Source organism: Mus caroli, chromosome 10, assembly GCF_900094665.2.
Source record: "Mus caroli chromosome 10, CAROLI_EIJ_v1.1, whole genome shotgun sequence".
NCBI lineage: Eukaryota > Metazoa > Chordata > Mammalia > Rodentia > Muridae > Mus > Mus caroli.
The window spans coordinates 23,950,028-23,971,156 of record NC_034579.1 but is presented as its reverse complement, the minus strand read 5'-3'; the positions used below and the strand labels follow the sequence as shown (position 1 = coordinate 23,971,156).

The 21,129-nt window shown below is 42.5% G+C and overlaps 1 protein-coding gene across 1 annotated transcript in view; it reads right to left on the bottom strand.

Annotated features, from left to right (window-relative positions):
* Positions 1-19,759, bottom strand: part of Ptprk (protein tyrosine phosphatase receptor type K) — a 509,254-nt gene extending 489,495 nt beyond the window's left edge. Inside the window, exon 1 of the mRNA XM_029482632.1 lies at positions 19,445-19,759. Coding sequence (XP_029338492.1) covers positions 19,445-19,541 — 97 coding nt within the window. The 5' untranslated portion in view covers positions 19,542-19,759. The remainder of the gene's footprint in view (positions 1-19,444) is intronic.
* Positions 19,760-21,129: the final 1,370 nt, after the last annotated feature.

Below are 21,129 nucleotides of genomic sequence, written 5' to 3'. Positions count from 1 at the left end.
TCTCTGCCTCTGCCTCTCTGCCTCTGCCTCTCTGCCTCTGCCTCTCTGCCTCTGCCTCTCTGCCTCTGCCTCTCTGCCTCTGCCTCTCTCTGCCTCTCTCTGCCTCTGCCTCTCTCTGCCTCTCTCTGCCTCTCTGCCTCTCTCTCTGCCTCTCTGCCTCTGCCTCTATCTCTACCTCTGTCTCTCAAGTGCTGAGATTAAAGGCGTGAGCCACAACAACTGGCATAGGAAATATTTTCTAATGAATGCTGACATATAAAAGAGTTACACAGAGCCCAACCAATACATGAGCAGCATGTGTTTTCAATTACTATAGTGTTCATTCTATTAGGACATGTACTATTCTCCTCTTACAGGAAATAATCATAAGACTGAGTGTTATAATAACATTTTACTGTTGTATCAGTAGACATTAATAAACTGTAAAACTCAAGTAATCACCTTACTTGAGCTAATAAAAACGGAAGGTATAGTATGTCTGTAATCCCAGTACTCAGGGAACTGAGGCAGGAAGATTGTGAGTTCTAAAATAGTGTGGGCTACATAAGGAGATGGAAGAAAGGAATGAAAAAAAAAGTTTGGGGAAAATAATAATAGAAAACCATCAAATTAAAGACTCAGATATAGCCTTGAGCTGAGAAAGGTGGGGCTATTTCAGAGCATTTAAGAGCAGGCTGCTCTCACAGAGAACCATAATTTGATAGCCAGTACCTACACTGTAGCCACAACCATGTACAACTCCAGTCCCAGACGCAATGCCCTCTTCTGGCCTCTGGCACAGCCAAGCATATTGGTAGTGCACACACACCCACGCAGGCAAAACACCCAGACACATATAGTTTTTTAAATCTCTGAATCTATGCTTTGTGAGGTTCATTTTGAACTACAGATGTTATAGCTGTGGACACTTACATATTATATATTTTAAAAAAGTAAAATTGGGTGTAAACCTATTTATATTTATTAACATGTTCATTCTTTAAAAGATTTTTGAATAACTAGAATATAGGATACTTTTGTGGGTCACACAAATATTTTAGTATAATAATTTTAAGGCTATGATATTATTTCAGGATTTTCATTTGTTTTTACATTTCTGTATTTATTTATTCTGTGTGTATCTGTGTGTGTGTGTGTGTGTGTGTGTGTGTGTGTGTGTGTGCGTGTCACACAAGGAGGCCAAAGGACAACTTGCTGGAGTTGATTCTCTCCCTCCACAAGTGACAGTTGGGTGGGACTCAAGTCATCAGGATAGATGCCACTGCCTTTACCACCAAGTCAACCAGTTGTCCTCAACCTTCCTAAGGCTGTGGCCGTTTAATACAGTTCCTCCTGCCATGGTGACTCCCAACCATAAAACTATTTCTGTTGCTACTCCATAACTGGAATTTTGCTACTTTTATGAATCATAACGTAAATATCTTAGGAGACCCCTGTGAAAGGCCATTTGACCCCCAATGGGATCACGACCCACGGGTTGAGAAACACTTGGAAAAAGGTTTGTTTTCTTAAACTCTCTGCTCCTGTGTAATCTTCTGTCTTCAAAAACTGGTGCTCACTGAAGAAGATTCACATAACTCCCTTGGTGCAAAATTGTCACATAATTTCAAATGCATTTCTTTGAAGCTTGTCCTTTTATGTGGAGGTAGCTGGCTTTGAATCACTAGCCCTTAAAGAGAGAAAACTTAAAGCATCATAAAAAATGCAGTTATACGTGACAAGAGTCAAGCAGAAGACTAAATTCCAAGGTAGATGTTCAGAAAGGCTTGGACCAGCAAGCCTGAACTCTGCCATAGGAACCTATCTCTAGCTCCTCCAGCAGTCCACATTAACCCGCAGTGCAAAAAGCTGATTCCTCTTGTTGTTTGTTTGTTTTCTTTTTTCATCTTTTTCCTTCTCTGCTGTATGCACTGCCTCACATAAAACAACCAGGTAGTTAATATTTGGCATTAACCAAACCGATGGAAAAAGAATGAGACCAGCCCAGCCTTGCCCATTTTGCTAAGCTGAGAGGCCCTTTGCTCCCAAGCCCCTCCAACTCTAGCAGGGCTCACAGTCAATCATAACAATGCATAAACCAATGACTCCTGCCCCAACAAGGAGTTCAAAACAAGGAACTGTTAATAACCTAGAGTGGTATCACTTGTTTTAACCAGCTAAAGGGGACATTAAGCTTGACATGCAGTCATAAGTTCAAGTCTATTGTCACAATGTGCAGGAAAGACATAACCTGTGTGTCATAGATTCACTTAAAAAAAAAAAAGTTTGAAGTCAACATTTGGTTTCAACCCCAGGACTAGGGACTGAGGTGCATATTTTATGTATCAAAGCAGACCTGGCCTCCAGCTCCTCCCAGCATCCCTTAGTCTCTAACTGATTTACCCTGCCCACAACCTTGAACTTTCCAGTCCAGAAGCTGGCTTGCCCTTCTGCTGAGGCTCCTCTCTATAAATCCCTCCCTCCCTCTCTCCCTCTCTCCCTCTCTCCCTCCCTCTACCTCTCTCTCTCCCTCTCCCCCCTTCTCTTTTCTCTCTTTTCTCTCTTCTCTCTCTCTCTCTCTCTCTCTCTCTCTCTCTCTCTCTTTCTCTCTCTCTCCATGAACCCTTTCAGTCATTCTCCCCCCCTTCCTCTCCCCATGGTGACTCCCTTGGCCTCAATCCTTGGGGTCTACTGAACTTGCCTGAGAGCAGCTTTCCAATAAACCTGCATTGAGTATGATCTAATCTAGCTGGCAGTGGCTCATTTCACTGGTGGAAAAATAACCTATGAATGGGTATGAGTCCCAGCAGCATGACTTGACAAGAGTCTCCACCTCAAAGGAAACCTAGCTTTCAAGGTTCAAGTGGCAGAGAAGGTAACTAGATACTGATTTATCAGGCTGTCCCCACCCCACCCTTTTCTAAACCTCTTAGAGAGCAACCTGGGACACGCCAAACTCACACACGATTCTACAGAGTGATGGCAACTGGGAGAGTCTGTGGTATGACTGTGAACGAGTGCTGGGACTGGACAGAGCATCTGTGCCTGATCTAGCCTCGGAACTGTGAAGAACCTGCTGAGGGTGATTCAAACTGTAAGTGGGCTAAGGCAGGGGTCTCCTACTTCCACCCCTACCTAATGGGTCCTACAGCACTCAGATCTTCGACTGTATCTGCATTCCTGATAAGAGGGGAGGAAAGGTCACGCTCCTCCCCCCCCCCCCCCGGAAGCTCCCAATCATCTATGACTGTTCCTGGTTGTATGTCTCCTGTGAGCCTTACCAGGAAGGTTAACGTCCTCATAATTGGTCTTTCCATTCCACAGGTCCCTCTTCCATCTCAGACACTGTCAGGTTCAGAGTCTTTCAGGTAGCACTGACTCTGATGTACAGAGCAGTTTGCTTTCTAAATCAATACTAATTTGTAACATTGGAGCCATTTTCTTAAAAAAAAATCAAAACAAAACAAAACAACAAGCAGGAAATGCTGGGAACTAGGTGTACCACAAGGTTTGTTGTTGTTGCTATTACTTTGTTCCATTTTCCTTAATGATCTTTTTATTTCAGCTCTGAAGCTGATCAAATAGTATGCCAGAAACACAACTAAATAAACTTTGAAAAACTTAACAGATAAAAATGAACCACCTTAGCTGGGCAGTGGTGGTGAGCACCTTTAATCCCAGCACTTGGGAGGCAGAGGCAGGTGGATTTCTGAGTTTGAGGCCAGCCTGGTCTACAGAGTGAGTTCCAGGCCATATCTATAATTATTAGACCCATCAGTCAAGACACAAAATAGCCCGATATGGTCAGTTAAATACCATAAGAGCATGATTTCATGCTGAGCATGGTGGCTGGCTCACATCTTCAATCCCTTAGCATTCCGGAGGCAGAGGCAGGTGGATCTGTGAGTGTGTAGCCAGCTTGGTCCACACAGAGCCAGGACAGTCAGGGCTACACAATGAAACTGTCTGGAAAAACAAACATACATACATACATACATACATACATACATAATAAAGCGAGCATGATTTCTGTCAGATTCCAGGCTGTGGTGCAAAGGGCTTCCCCTGTATAGAAAATAACAAGACTTGTAGGTAGGGAAAAACACAAATTTTCACAAGCACTAAAAAGGCAAAGTCAAGCAGGCTCAGTGGGAACGGATACTGAGAAAAGGTAAGACTGCTGGCCAGAAACCTGAACCTGAGTAGAGCTTAAATCCATGCAGATGTTCTCTGAGTATTCCCTCTGCACGGAAGCTAACAATAGTCGGGAATTTTATCAGGCCATACCACCCTGTGCTGGCACTGGAAAAAGCTTCATCCGGCACACAGTGGCCTAAAAAAAGTTAGGGAGTTTAAACAGATTTGAAAATACCTCATTAATTCATGTGCCAAGCATAAATCTGTACACGACCCTTAAAAATAAAATCCAAAATATGAGAACCCACAGGCAAATACAGATTCTAAAAGTCAGCAGTGTGCATTTGTTTAACACACATACTGAGTGAAAAGGAAGAAACAGCCATATACCTGTTCCCTCTATAATGCAAGTCCACAGAAACGTATGGGTCCAGTTTCACCCTTTTTGCTTATTTTCAGCCACCTCATTTTTGAGTCTGCATGATGATCCTAAACAAGACATGAGTCTTACTGGGACAGACAGTGATTTGAGGCAGCAGAGAATATTTTCAACTTCTTACACTATTCCCAAATACAGCATATTTGCCATATTGACTTATCAGATTATAGCTGTGATTAGGTTTCCAGAGTTTAGTCATTTACTGTGGTCTCAAATTTCCCACAGCGTCTGGCCTGCTTAAGAAATTGTAAATGCTCCTACCAAGGTCTTAGAACGAACCCTAAAATTGAATGTTTCTCTGGAATCCCATCATATCACTCATTACTTTTGCTGTTCTGTTTTGAAGTATGTCTTTTAAATGTGCTTGTTAATTTTCCCAATCACTCATCCTAAGACCCGGATTCTGAAGCTGGGGTCATGGCTCAGCATCTAAGAGCACCTGTGCCCTTCAAACAGGACCCACTTACAACTCTAGCTCCAGCTCGATGCAAACACCCTCTTCTTAACTCCACAGGCATCGACTCACACACAAAGATGCACACACACAACATTGAATCAATGGTTTGTTAATTTTGCAAGGTTCTCAGCCTCCAGAACTGGTGTAAATGCGTCTTTTTTCATAAACATTGAGTTATGAGTTATGGTTCTGACAGTGTTCTCTGTACTCTAGCAGCACATGGCCTGGATGTTGGGTTTAGTTCAGGTCATCTGCTCTGCTGCTTACTTAAGTGTAAAAAAAAAAACAAAAAAAAAGCTGCAGCCTCAGGTTTTGAAAAAGAACAGCAAGGGGTTAGTTATTCAGCAAACATGAGTTAAGTTCGTCCAACGGTACGGAGGACAAGAGAAACAGTTACAGTGAATAGATGTTATTAATGGGCCAGATACAACTTTAAGCACTTAAACTCAATGTTCCTCAGACACATATCTGTAACAGATACCCTGATTTCCCCATTATGCAAATGAGAAAACTAATGGAAAGATCAAGAAAATGTCACAGCCCATCCTTAAACGTATGTAGAGCAGCCCAGTGCCTGTGTATCCCCACATTATCATCCACACTGCACAGAAGCCAGTGTTAGTGTGTTTGCCTAATTAAGAAATGGACACTGAAGGGACCCTGATATAGCTGTCTCTTGTGAGGCTATGCCAGTGCCTGGCAAACACAGAAGTGGATGCTCACAATCAGCTATTGGATGGAGCACAGGGCCCCCAATGGAGGAGCTAGAGAACAGAAGGGGTCTCTGCAACCCTATAAGTGGAACAACAATATGAACTAACCAGTACCCCCAGAGCTCGTGTCTCTAGCTGTATATGTAGCAGAAGGCCTAGTCGGCCATCACTGGGAAGAGAGGCCCCTTGGTCTTTATATGCCCCAGTACAGGGGAACACCAGGGCCAAGAAGTGGGAGTGGGTGAGTAGGGGGGCAGGGTTGGGGGAGGGTATAGGGGACTTTCAGGATAGCATTTGAAATGTAAGTGAAAAAAAAAACCTAATAAAAATTGGAAAAAGATTTTTTAAAATGAAAAAAAAAATAGACACAAGGTATTGATGACATAGTTAAAAAGGATTGGTTTTCTATGCTTGTATATTTTGTGTGTATGTCTATGCAATTTGGAAATTTGGGTTTTGCTTAGAAAACATTTACACATCACTAAATTGCTTTTCTCCTAAGTTCGAAAATAGCAGATCACGCAGGTCTCACTGAAGAAAGAAATTCCAAGATATCTATTTCCCTTTTAAAACAACGTGTGTCTGAATATGAATACCAAAAGCACCATCACAATGGATAGCCAAACATGCTCTGTTTCTGGGTTACAGAGGCTAGCTGGGGAGTTAGAGGGTAGATAGAGGTCTTCTTCAGCCTGCCTTAATTCCTAGCTGACAGGAATGAAAGGTGAAGTAGAGAAAGCCTCTCCAGCCCCTGGGAGTCCAGGTTACAAAAGCCATGGGTAACAGATATAAACCCAGCCCAAACCCCAGGAACTCTGCCTATGAATGCTCGGGATGTAAATGTGTCATTGTGTACATTGTGGTGAAAGCCTATGCTAAAGACCCTTTCTTACCAGTTCCTGTCCCCCACCGGAGAGTCGTCCCTGCCAGTCTCTAGAAAACAAAGGTGCTCTCCTGTCCAAGAACTTTGTTAGACTTTTTCGGGTTACTCAACTTTGGGGAAATTCCACATGGTGGAATTTTACTATCATGAAGGCTTTTTTTTTTTCCACCTTGATTCTCCTTCTGCAGTCTTTTGCTTTTGACAGGGAGGGGTTAGTCTCAAGGACAGGAGACTCGAATTATCCTAGGCAAGTTCTGAAGTGGGTCAGCAAATTGTGAAAGGCAACCTGAACCCAGAGACTTGCCAAATCATGGATGTATGGTCAGTTACAAAACTGCCGCAGGCAGTACTATGAATCATTAGGCACGAAGCTCTACAAACAGGTCCACTCCTGTGGCAAACATCTGCTCCCCAAGCTCCAGGACAAGGCCTTGCTTACCAGCGTACTTGTGACCTAGCCTGGAACTGACTGACACCTAGCGAATGGTCAAGATATAAGGACGAGAATTAGTAAAGGTGTCATTAGAAAAGCCAGCTTAGATGGAAAAGGTTGAGTTTTGGATTGTTTTTTTTGTTTGCATTTTTGCTTTCTGTTTTTTTTTTTTAAGGGGGTTTTGTTTTGGTTTGTTTTGAATACAGGGTTTCATGTACTCCAGGCTGGCTTTGAGCTTGCTGTGTTAAAAAATGACCTTAAACTCCTGATCTCCCTGTGGCCACGCTCCCAGTGCTGGGACATCAAGAGTGACCATCACACCCAGTTTTATGGGGTGTTTGGGATCAAACTCGAGGCTTTGTATGCATGCTAGGCAGGTACTCTACTAAAGGAGCTGCAGCCTCATTCCCAGAAAGAGTATTTTCTAAGTCTTCATAACTATCCAAAATAAAAATACTTCCACATGCAATATGTCACACATGATTACTGTAATTAGAACATATGCTTACCCATGTTCAATAGGACTATCTTACACAGTATTTACTGGCATAGCTAGAAAACGTATTTCTGGGTATTTGGTAGCATTGATATGTATGTGAAAATGAAATGGGGGGAGCTACACTGGGTGGTACATAACAGCAGAATTTCCCATTGTTTACAAGAACCATATACACACTTATTTATCATAGCAGTTTCCCTGGTATTTACATAGGCACTGCATAACTCAGACATGAATATATATGAAGCATCTATGGCCCTCATTTTCATTCTCCAGCAGACCCACTCTCTATGCCTTCAACAGCAATTTATTTATCACCAAAGTTTACATCCCTAACAGCATTTGCATTTTATGTGAGTTTACAATTATAGGAGAATTTTCACATACATTGCTCATCTCTTCTTTAAAGATGTCTGGCTAAATAACGAGAGAAGACATTAAAATCACTCTTCATTGTAATATGTCACAGTACTGTACAAAAATGAAGGATTAAATAGAAAGGAATTATGACTGAGGCTCAGAAAGTTACAGTTCCCCACTTACTACAGGCCCAGGGCTCTGGGCCCAATATCCAAGGCCTTTTGTTGCCATAAGTGAGGTCTCTGCAAACTTTTCTCCACAGGTATTCATTCCTGAGTGGTGCTGGAGTGGTGGCTCCCGTCTGGACAGACTACACCAGGCCAAAGCAGTTCCACGTGACAGAGGTTTATTGGAGACAAAGAGTGGAAAGAGAGAAAGACAAAGGAAAAAAGGGTCTAAAGTGAGGAAGGATCTGCCTTGTATTAAGGCTGGGACGTAACCTGCAGGTAAGTGTGAGAAGTGGACTCTGGGAAGGTATGCGGTTGTCACCTATGTGTGACATTCCTGAGTTTGGAGCCGGATCTGCCAAACTGGTTCTTGATACCGACATAGAGCATCTAAATGTGACTTTAGGTAAAGCCGTAAACATGAGCAATCGGCTTCGACCTAGACAAATGGTTCCAGGAAATGTGACAAACTTCATTAATTCAGACCCAGTTAACACAACTCGTGCTGACAAAAACAGAGAGGCAAAGTAAGAAGAAAGAAACAGGAGAAAGAGTGATCATTGAAGGACTTCTCTAAACCAACAGCCAAAGGAATATTAAAATTAGCCCCAGTGGAAGGGAGACACAATACATGTTCAGTTTGTTTGCTGTCTTTATTTCTATAAGCTGGGCCAGATGCCCAGGCCAACACATCCATTATGAGAGATGTAAGTATCTTTGCCTAAGCTGGCACAGTCATGGTCCTCAGTCGACCCAAAGCTTAAGCCACTAACACCAAGCTCTTAGACAGGATGGTTAGTTTCAATTGTCAAGCTAACACAACCTAGAATCGCCTAAAAGGAACCTCGGTGAAAGATGGTTGAGCAGGTAAGAGCACTGGCTACTCTTCCAGAGGAACTGATATCAATCCCCAACACCCACATGGTGGCTCACAACCATGCAGTTCCAAGGGACCTCTGTAGGCCCTTCAAACATATGGTATACAGGCATTCATTTAGGCAACCCCCTGTCCCCAAATAAAAATAAATACCAAAAGAAACACGTTTTAAGAATCTCAGTGAGGCATAACCTAGATCAGGTTAGTCTATAAGTTTGTCTATAGAACTATCTTGATTACAGTAGCTTAGAAGGGAGAACCTGACCACTGTAGTTGGCACTATTCCCTAGACAAAAGATCCTAGATTGTATGATTGTGGAGGACGGGAGCTGAGCTCTTAGCATGTATATATTAATTCTCTGTCCATGACTATGAATGTATTCCCATTCTCTACTGTGAGTTCCTGACAACTTGACCTCCGCAGTGATGCAAGTCTATGACGTCTAACTATATGAGTCAAATGCATCCTATCTAACTTTAGGAGGTTTTGTCAGCCTGTTTTATCACAATCAGAAGTGAAACTAAGATACTGGGTAACTCTTTCACTAGAACATTAGTTCTCAATCTTCCTAATGTTGCCACCCTTTAATACAGTTCATGTTGTGATGACCCCCAACCAGAAAATTATTTTGTTGCTCCTTCATAACTCTTAATTTTGCTACTGTTATGAATTGTAAGGTGCATATCTGATTGCAACCCCCACAGGGTTTCAACTCACAAGCTGAGACCCACTGTATTTGAATGCAAGTGACTAGGCATGCTGCTTCTTCTCCTCATTTTATTCATTACCCAATACCTTAAATGTTTCTGATAGCATCTCTCCATAATTTCCATGTTCTACAGCTATGCATCGCAGTTAGATAGCAGAAATGAGCGTATCAAAAATCAAGCAGATTTACCTAGACTTCACAGTTTTCAATATTAGTTTCCAAAGCTAAGGAGTTGGCAGCTTTTATTTCGATGTACCAATTATAATCATTTACCATAGCTTGACTCACACTTTTGTTGTTTGTTAATTCTATTATACAGATGCCTGTAGACATAAGTAAATCCTCACAGGATACCTGAAAAGCAAGCAACTACCTAACGGTTTCTTTCATTTCTACATGTTATTGTCACTTTGGATTACAGTAATCAAAGCCTAATGGTTAAAAGTGTTTTATATTTTAAATTATTTTAAAAATTCTGGATACAAACAGAAATAACTATAGAAGATCTTTTATCTATATAAACTACCAATAAACAAAATGATACATGTGTTGTAGCAAATGTGACTCAAATACTAAATCAGTTTGGACTCTGTTCCTTTTGTGAGCCAAGGTCTCACTACATAGCCCTGACTGGCCTAGAACTCACTATGTAGATCAAACTGGCCTGGGTCTCACAGAGACTGACCTGCCCCTGCTGGGATTAAAAGCATGTACCACCACACCCAGATTTAAATACTAAATTAGAGCTTAAGTTTTTCCGGGATAGATCATGCTGGGAAAAATGCATTAGATGTATAAATCATTAATTTAATGTTGGATTTATTAAATACAGAGAATAAAACAATAAAAATAATACTTTCTACTTTAAAGTAGAGTTTAAAGGAGAATAAAAGAATAAAATTTACCCAACTGCAAACATCTGTTCTGCAATGCACAGAAACCTGTCAGGACACAACACCACCCTAGCAGCTAGGGCTGACACTGCAAACCCCACCCCCACCCCCACCCCCACCCGGTCACCTGTTGTTGCATCTGATTCCAAAGTCTTCACCTGTCATTCCCAGCCCCCACTAACTCCTTGCTTCCTACATACACACACACACACACACACACACACACACACACACACACACAGATAAAGAGAGAGAGAGAGAGAGATCCACAAATACACACACACACACAGAGAAACACACAGAGACAAACAGCAAACAGACACATACACACCGACAAACAGCAGACAGAAAGACAGACACAGAGAGAGAGAGAGAGAGAGAGAGAGAGATCCACAAATACACACACATTCACATACATACACACACACACACACACACAAACACAGGGTTTTCCAATTCCTTCTATTGATTGTTCAAATCTAACTTAATTACATTACAAGTGACACAGTAGCTGCCTCTCCAGTTTGCTGCATTTTCGATAATGTGCAACTAAAGTGTCTAATCACTACATGTGTGTACAGTCACTGGAAAATAAATCTTGTCTCAGCCAGTTTTTCATAGGAACAAATGTGACAAGTGGCTTTCTTCTCTAAGCCTGTGTTGTGTGTAGAACAGATACAAAAAGACTATTGTGGAGATTTTAAAATACTACTTAACACATTGACTCTAGGTCTTCCTAGATCATAGAACATCAGCAAATGGCAGATCCTAATGTTGTCATTGCTTTGGGAAAGTCTTTCTTTTCCAATAGGTAAGAAAACAAATGAGCCTAACAATGGCTGGCAAAAATAACAGTAGACCTAGTAAATTTAGAATAAAATTAGAAAAAACTATTGATAAGAACATTCAAACTCCAAAGTTCTGGACTGTGTGTGAAAAACTTTAAGATTTTCCACGTCTATGGTTTGTCTCTAATTTAATCTCCCCTTGAACTCCAAGTATTAAATAGATATGGAATGTATCAATCTCGAGAGCTCTGTTTCTCACATTTAACACACTGTAGGCTAAATAGATTTTGATTTACAGTATCAAAAGCACTGATACCCACTGTCCCCAAACTCTAGCTTCTAAGATCACAGTGTTACAGATGATCAGGAGTTAACATTAATTTACACTTCTTGCCTTTCATCACTCAGTGCTATAACCATGTCATTATGCCAGTATTTTTCCAAATCACTAGTGAACAGCAAAAACAAATATAGCAGTTGTGATTTAATCAGAGACATCACTGTTGAAACAGCTAGCAAAAGTAGACACATTTAGAATAGTAAATGGAGAGGAAAAAAAAAAAAGAACACCACACAGACTCATTAATAAAAAGGCAATTAGGTCTTCTGGGGAAATTCATTTTCTAGAAGAATGCTAAACCAAGCTATAAAATGCAAGAAAATTGTGTTTTGACATGAATAGTGTACACTGTCTATTACATCATAATTTTTCTCTTGAGAAAACTGACAAGAATCTCTGTTCTTAAATATGAGCAGAAAAGACAGTAAAAAGAACCCCTGTGAAATTTAATATAGTCTACCTACTAACTCCCATTCACGAAATCTGACTGGCCTACAAATGCAATCCTTATTACACAGATCATGGAAGAAGGAGAATAGTAAAGCTAGAGGTTACTGGTGCCAAAGTCAGGGGGAATACTATTTCCTCTACCAGCATTAAATCAAGCAAAAATAGTTTACACATACCATTTCTGGTCCCTTAGGCAGTGTGGACCTATAAATATTCTTTTAAATAACGTCAACAAGTAAGACTATTTAGCTCTGTATTTGTTTTCTAATGAAAAAAAAAAAAGTTGTTTTCAAGCCTGAGAGTTCATTAAACGGAACAAAAGAAAATCTATATAATCACAATTGCTTTGATATGTCTAGAATGCTAGATTATTATCAAGTAAATATAAATAATAATGATAAATTTTGGGCTAAACAGATGGCTTAGTAGTTTAGAACACTTGTTTCTCAGAGGACCTGGGTTCTATTCCTAGCACCCACACAACAGCTCACAACTGCCCAAACCTCCAGTTTCAGGAGATCTGATGTTCTTGTCTAACTTCCACAGGCACCAAGCAAGCACATGTCACACAGACATACATGCAAACAAAACACTCACATGGATAAAATAAAATAATAAATCTTTTTTTACTCTATAAGAAAGAGTTATAAGCCCAGAGAAATTGAGTTTATATCATAATTTAACCCTTGTACAAAACTCTGGCAATTCTGGAATAAAGCGCACGTGACAATCTTTTTTAGCTCACTTCTGTGTGTTCTAATGCAGTGTTTCCAAAAACTAAAATAGTCAAGCAAATCAGCTGATGGAAATTTAATTCCAGTTCAGTGTGTGTAGGACTGGGTCTGACCAGAGATCACCACATGGTCCTAAGCCATGCTAAAGCTGCTGTCCCACAAACCAACCAAATGTTAGGATACCTTTCAGTAGAGGAACACAAGGACCAAAAAACAATCAGTCATGACATTTTGGTCCTGATTAGGCTTCTTCCCTTCTTCTTGGCCTTGGCTGCCAAATCACACCAAAAAGGTATGACCTGACTCCCACTTCAGCAGCTGCTAGAACAGCCCCCTGCCCAACTAAAACTAAAATAATTTCTATTGCCATGCCAGGAGCTACCTTGGACAAGGTTTGGAGCATCCGCCTAGACAATAGGTTCAGGAGCAGGATGCACTGGGATAGCTGAATATGCAGAGGCCAATCTAGGAAGTCTATTGCATAGCTATTAATAAGTGTAATATACAAATGAAACAAATATTTCACCTCCTACCAAAATCAGTTTCTCAATCTATAAAATAGGGGGAAAAATACTGAAACATGTCCAGTAGTCTTTCCAGGAATACAAGTAGGCGCTGTCGATGCCATCTTTCTGATTCCTAAGCTTCTTCCGAGCATGAGTCTTTAGCAATTAAGTTCACACTATCATTAAGACATACATACTTAAAGCTTTCAGCTCTCCCAACTAAATAACTGCAAACTATAACTCAACCAGAAGACTTTCCCTTGGCTTTGTTCCTGGACCCCTACTCAGTGATGCCTGTAGAGGATTCAGCCAGCATCACCCAGCTCACCACTTTCTTATACACTGAGCTCTGCCGTCCCTTAAGTGGAAACATGAATTATTTCACTTAAGACTACTTACTTTACACCTAAAACAATTGTAAATGACAAAAAAAGAAGCCATTAATAATTTTCATGGATTATCAAGACAGCAGAATGCAAAAAAAAAAGCTTTCTTTGTTCCAGTGTTAAGTGGGGAAATGGCAATCTTCCACAGCAAGATCGATACAGTCCCTGCATCCTCTGCCTCAGTGTTTTCCCAGAACCTCAACCACCTGCCTGAAGCCTATCACAAAAGGTGAGGTTTAGACTAGGGAAACTGAGTTTTCAGTAGCAGACTTACCAAAGCATTAACCACAATCGAAAGGTCCCCATAAGAACTAAAGACTATAGACAGGCACACTTCTCACAACAGACTCTGTAGCACGTGTCTTATGAGTAGCTGTGATACTTCACGGGTATTTCCATGTCATGTTTGTACCAAGTGGAGTCCGAAGTTGGCAAAGTTTCTACCATAGCCTTCATACCATAAACACCCAAATGTAGCAACTTCCAAAAAGATTTCCAAAGTACAGTTGTACAGAAATTATTCTACTTATCTCAAAGTATCAGTCAACCTGGCACTCAAATTTTCTACCTCCTCTTACCAAAAAGACTATGAAGTCTTTCATGCATCAGAAACAGATATATGCAAGAAACAGTCTGTGCCATTAAAATAAAATTATTCAATGGCTATGCAGGCTCGTTTGGGCTTCAGTTGAAATTAAAAAGTAGTCTGATTGATGCATTATTCATTACCTTGTAATCAAATACCATTTTAAGATATATGGTGACTTGATATGCTTTGTATAATTCTTGAGTAACTATGACAAACAGCATAGATTCTGATGAAAAACCAAATCATGTTCAAAAGCAATTACAACCTTTTTAGGCAGAGAAACACCATTTGATAAAGGAACACAGACGAGACACACATGATCAACAGGGAAAGTCTGAGGGGGATGCACACAGGGAGATGTTTACATTCGCAGAATAGGAAATGAATCTGTTTGGACAAAGGCAAAGGCTGATTCTAATAAACAACTCAGAAAATAGGAATCTTTTCCCTCTTCTGAAAATTGAGTAAATGATCTCATATAAGTATGCACACACACATAACATACACACACATAAAGATACAAACACACACACATAAACATACACATATACACACACATAAACACACATACACACATAGACACACAAGCACACAAACACACACACACACACATACACACACATAAAGATACAAACACACACACATAAACATACACACATACACACATACACACACATAAACACACATACACACATAGGCACACAAGCACACAAACACACACACACATACACACACATAAAGATACAAACACACACACATAAACATACACACATACACACACATAAACACACATACACACATAGGCACACAAGCACACAAACACACACACACATACAGAGAGACACACTGCATTTTAACTGTAAACAGTTTTGCTTTTTCCTGTTTTCAACCTTCAGCAATTCTCTGTCCTCCCCTCAATGAAGAACAAGTCTAGGAAATGGAAACAGTGCAGATTCACACTCAGCATGACCTACTCTGTCGAAACACACAGAAACACACTCGGGCAGAAACAGTAAAAGGCAGTGGACAAACATTAGTGGGAGCCCACACACTTTCTCTACATGGAACTATAGCATGTAAATACTATTTAAGGATCCAAAAAATACATACTAATACATCAATGCTGAACAAAGGAGCTGTCTTAGATTTGGGTAGCGGACTGGTCATATGTCTAGTATTTAAGAACATATATAAAGCAGCTCCTAGAGATATTTGATGAAAACCAAAAGCTTCTGATTTTTGAATATGCATGTGGGGCTTAGTTGTTACCAGCGAGGCGTGGGAGGAGTGTGGAAGAGGGACAGAGGAGCAGAGGGGTTGATTTATTGATTTATTTTTGAGATTCACATTCATGAACACAAAGAGAAGAGCTGTCAGTAACACACATGTCAATGACCAAACAGCAGCGAAACCTGCCTCTTCCCGTCTGGGCGGGCCAGACACAAAATGACATCTCTCGAGCTAGGAAATTCAGATATAAGGGAACCAGTGGGAGAGAAAAGCAGACCTGGAGTACAGTTTGAAATTTTAATGTATTGAGACACTGAAGGATACCAGTCAATCAAAGCTAGAAAAAGAAATGGCAAGCCTTAACACAGACTGGCTCCGAGTCTCCTCCCAGTAGACAATAATAATAAGAGAAAATTAAGTTTGAACTAGAGACAAGAAGACAGACACAAGGCAAGTGGTTCTGTCAGATGAGTTATAAGTTCCTAAGGGATGAGAAGGATGATATGCCAGGACCTCTTCCAAAGCAGCTTTCTCAGGCTTACTTCATACAGACACAATAGTCCCTCTCTAGGTCATTGATAAGACTGCATCCAAAGGCACATGTAATTCTCTGCACTGAGAAAATGCTGAACCAGGAAATTTCTTTAAAATAACAAGATTCACAGGTATTTTTCCTGTAGTTAGGATACTAGACGTATTAACAGTGACTCTTGCATAAGTATAATTTTTGAAAGATGTGCATATCTAAGCTAAAAATTGATCAAAGATGATTTCTGCCATAAACTCATGGTCAGAATCAATTATGGTGAAAATGTATGACTAGTGGAAGATCTCTCTCTCTCTCTCTCTCTCTCTCTCTCTCTCTCTCACACACACACACACACACACACACACACACACACACACACACACACACTCCTTGCTGAACAGCCTATACTTGCTGAGAAGAGAGTTCTAAGAGTTTAAAAGCCATAAAAGCTGAAACTCTGGCACTGGGCTACCATAATTTATGATGATTACACCCCAGGTTGCTGCACCATGCTCTACAGTTGACAGTGCACATAAATGACTTCACTTGATCTTCATAAAAACTATGTGGAAAGGTCAGGACAGGTATTATTATCCCCATTTTATAGATGAGAAAGCTGAGTTTCCAAGTGAGACTGGTTTTGTCGGGTTTGAGTTCTACAATAAGCTTGCTTCCACAGTGATACCAACATTAACAGCTACAGAGCCTAGTAAATAGACTGGAGTAGCAGACTGGTTTCCCACACTTCAGTTTTCCTGGATAGAATACAGATAAAAGTGTCATTTTCAGAGACTCAAGTAAAAGGTAAAATGTATAGATAAAGTCCTGGCCTTAAAGATGTTTACTGTGGAGCACTTCTACACTTGAACTGCAGACAGAAAGGAGAAGGTTGCACTCTAAAAGTGTTAAATGTGTGACTGAGACACACACAGAGATCCAATGTATATATGACATACACACATTCCCAACTACACTATCCTCCCAAATGTATAGTTATGTTTCCTACATTAACAACCACAGAGTACTCCTGGAAAGTGGTGAGCCACCCTTGGTGATCCTGTTATAAAATGCATATATAGTAGGATGAAGTATTTTAGAATTTAGGAAATATGTCTCTTCAGATCTTTAAAGCATGTTCATTTAAATGCCTCCAAACGTTCCTCATTTAAAATAGAATAGCGGGAAGGAGGAAGCAAGGAAAAAAACAAAGCACTTCCAACCTCTTGTCCCTAGTCAATGCTTTTATTTAACAAATATGCCATAGAGTTTAATGACATTACAATACCAAATGATTTATGACAACCAGAAGAAAAGAGATGTCTACAAAAAACCAACTTTCAATCTCTGGAGAAAAACAGATAGGTGCGCAATCCGACTTTAAACTCAAGAGATAAAAGGACTTCATTTGTGGGCAAACATAAGGATGAGAGCCAGATCTGTGGAGCCTGCATTCATCATAAACTCCCAGAAACAAATCTGCACACTGTGATGAGGCACTCTCGGTACACAGTGATTAAATGATAAATAACATTTTAAAAGAGAAGAATTTCTCACATGTTGAAAATCCATCCATCAGCTGCTAAGACATCACTAGTCTCCAGTTCCAAAGACATGTGTTTAATCATGTAACTGGTAAAGTTCAATTAACAAATAACATGCCTCCTCAAGCAAGGCTCTCTGTGAAGCGACAAGCACCATGTAGAAATCAATACTCCCTCCAACTTGCTGCATATAATGAGTTACATCAAGCATGGTTCCAATACTAACAGCATTGTATGGCAGAGACACTCGGTAACGCAGAAACCAGAAAATTAAATTAAGTCGTCGGACTTCATTGCATAGAGCTGGTGCCTTCTGCACACCACCCCACACATGGTCTTTCCTTTGCCTGCTACCATTTCATAGTCTCTGCCTACGAGGAGGATACACTCAAGCTCCAGATTCCGAGGTCTAACTCCTAAAGGGGAGGGGTTAAGAAAAGCTAAGGGGGGATTTGCTCCGGAAAACATCATGGTGAGTGTATTTCCAGGAAATCGGGCAGTCTCAACAATGAAACTATCAAGTACAAAGTAAGTTCTGTCTTCCCATCCTGCTGGTTCAGCCAGGAGCGCGGCTGTCGCGTTTCCCGTCACCCTCTGGCCACTCTGTGTTTCCACAAACACTGGGAACCAAGGCAGCAGCGGATGCGCCCTCCAACCTTGCTGGGCTGGGTGGGTTAACCAGAAAAGTTGTAAAGCCCTGTGGGAGGCAGAGGCTTAAACCTGGGAGCCCGCTCCCCAGCGTCCACCTGGTGAAACTTCAGAGCCAGCAGATACATAGAAGCCAGCGACCTACAGGCAGGATATCAAAACTGGACGGGAACAGAAACCACCAGTCCGAAAGACCCAGAATCCTGGGACTTATCTGAGCGGTTTTACTTAGAACTCAAAGGGATAGCCTGGAATATCACATCACGTCAAACTCCCGGGTTGTCCAGGAGAGCAGCGAACATTCCCAGCCCAGGCACCCAGGCGGACTCAGGGTGGTATGGAGCCAGATTTGAGCTTTGTGGTGGCTTCGCCTCATAAACAGGGTAAGCCTTCCGGGAATGGGAGCCCAGAACTCGCTGCCCAGGACAGCTCTGAATCTACCCTTAGAGCTACATTTGCAAACGTCGTACGGACTCTGCCAATATACACATCCAACGTGCTCCACGCTGTGTGCTCTGTAATCTATCCAGGAGCAACTCTGAACCCTCAGCAGAGGAGGAAGGAGCCTCCAGGAGGCACCGGGAAGTAGCTGGACAATAGTCAGAGGAGGCTATGCCCGGGACAAAAAGCACCTGGCAGAACACACCGAGGTCGGTCCCTATGTGTCTCCACAATTCTCACAAAGACTTCCCGGGGAAATTTTGAACAGTCTGGCGACAGAGAGCCACTAGCCAAGCTCAGCGAGCCATAAAATCGTGGTCCCGGGAGCCCTAAGTACTTTTTCTTCCTCACTTCCCTAACTAATGCTGTGGACTGCTCCCGACTCCTGGGCAAACAGAACACCCAGGAAAAGCAAGGTCGCCACACGCTCCATCCAGCACACCCTGGGCTGTCTGCGCGCCGGACCAGCCTCGGAAACAATGGGTCGAGAACGTAAAAGTTACCTGCGCCCGGGGGCGCACAGCTCTTGGCCCTGCGTCCCGCCTGACACAAACTCCCAGGATAGACCTAGCTCCAACCTGCACCACTACCACCCCGCCACCCTAAGCGGACGCCCCCTGGATCCCCGAACCCAGCACCAGCAATCAGTCAGTCCTTCCTGCCTGAGTCCAAGACTGTGGACAGACACAGACACAGACCACCCCCAACCTCTCACCTGCTGAGAACTGGCCATGGACCGACCCCAGGAGAGGCCACGGGTACAGAAGCCAGAGAGCTACAAAAGCAGGCAACGCCGCGGCCGCCACATCCATGGCGAGTTTGGGAGAAGTTTCAAGCAGCTTTGCAAAGAGCCTCCGGGGTAATCGCGGCGGAATCCGCCAGCCAGCAGCCCGCCCGGCCTCGTCGGGGGGCTAGCGGGGACGCCGCGGCCACCCGCCAGCACTTTCGTCCTTGCGCAACGTCGGCCAACTACCTCGCGGGCGAAAGCGTCTCCAGCGTCGCCCGCCAGCCGCGGTCGCCGCTCTCCATGCTAGGCAGAGGCTGCTCAGGGTAGTCCAGAGTTAGTTTGCTCTGGGAGGGACGGGGGCGGAGCCTGGGGTGACGTCGCCCCGCGGGCTCCGGCAGCTTCGGAGGAATGCGGGCTCCGGTGCGCGCCGCCGCCACTGCCGCCTCCTGCTAGGGAGACGCGCGCCAGCCGGGCCGCGCGCCCCGCGCCCTGCGCCCCGCGCCGCCTTTGTTCGCCACCTGGGCTCGGTGGCCGCGCGGCTCTCCGGCGGCGAGCGGGAAAGGGGGACGTGGCGCAGCTCCCTGCCGGATCCCTGAGATTCAACTCTGAGAGGCAGGAGTGTGGGAGTACTGTGGGCGGACGACGGAGGAGGCGCCCAAGGAGAGGTGTCCTGGGGTTCTGCCCCCAAGGTGGCGGTCCCACCAGAGCGGCTGGTGGTAGGAAGAAAAGGGAGCGTAGATGTGACCTTTAAAACGCCGACCTGCACTGAAATTTCACTCTTCCTTATTGATAGGATAAGGAATAAGGCTCCCTACCCCATTGAAAACTTACTCTCGTTTGTTCACGAAATAAATAAAACTTGGACCAAAATAAAATGTTGGGTAAGTTTCCAGTGTGAACAGCTGGCATGCCTCGTTTCTGGTTTATTTGTCATTGGGAAGCTCCCAGCCGCTCAGCTTTCGCATAGCCTGGTGGAGTAGAGCAAGGCTTGGTTTTGTTTTGATTTTTTACTGTCTTGTAGCTATATAAGAAATAAGCATTTAATAAAAGGAGTTTATCCCAACAATGAGCACAGCATGGTTGCTCCGAAGGAACCCAATGCTGTGTGCAGTGTTACAGCCAGGAAGTCAGTTTTGCTACCTTAGCAGCTTGGTGTGATTTCTCCAAATGCCACCTTCACTTGCTTCTGTAGCAACGCTGTATAGTTGCTTACTTTTACTCATGTCTTCAAATTATGACACATGTAAGTATGACCAAAACTGAATAAGCCTAACTTTTTTTTTGAATTTTGATACTATATATGCAACTGCTAATAATAGTCTTGATTGGCACCTGTCAGTCACTCAAAATGTCTTTAGCCTTTTAAAATCAAAATGAAGTGAAATTCAATTTAATACAACATTCTCACCATTAACCGAGCCACATATTTCTGTAATTAATACATGCTGTTATGAAGAGGTTTGGAATAGATGCAAGTGACTGTATACTACACGCACACACACACACACACACACACACACACACACACATCTATGCACATATATTATACATATAGATGAAGAAGGGAGGAAGTGGGTTTCTTTTTTATTTGCTGAGGATAGAAAGTCCTTTAAGCTACACCCTTGATGACTGCTCATTAGTACCTGTTACAAGCCCAACACTTGTCAATTCAG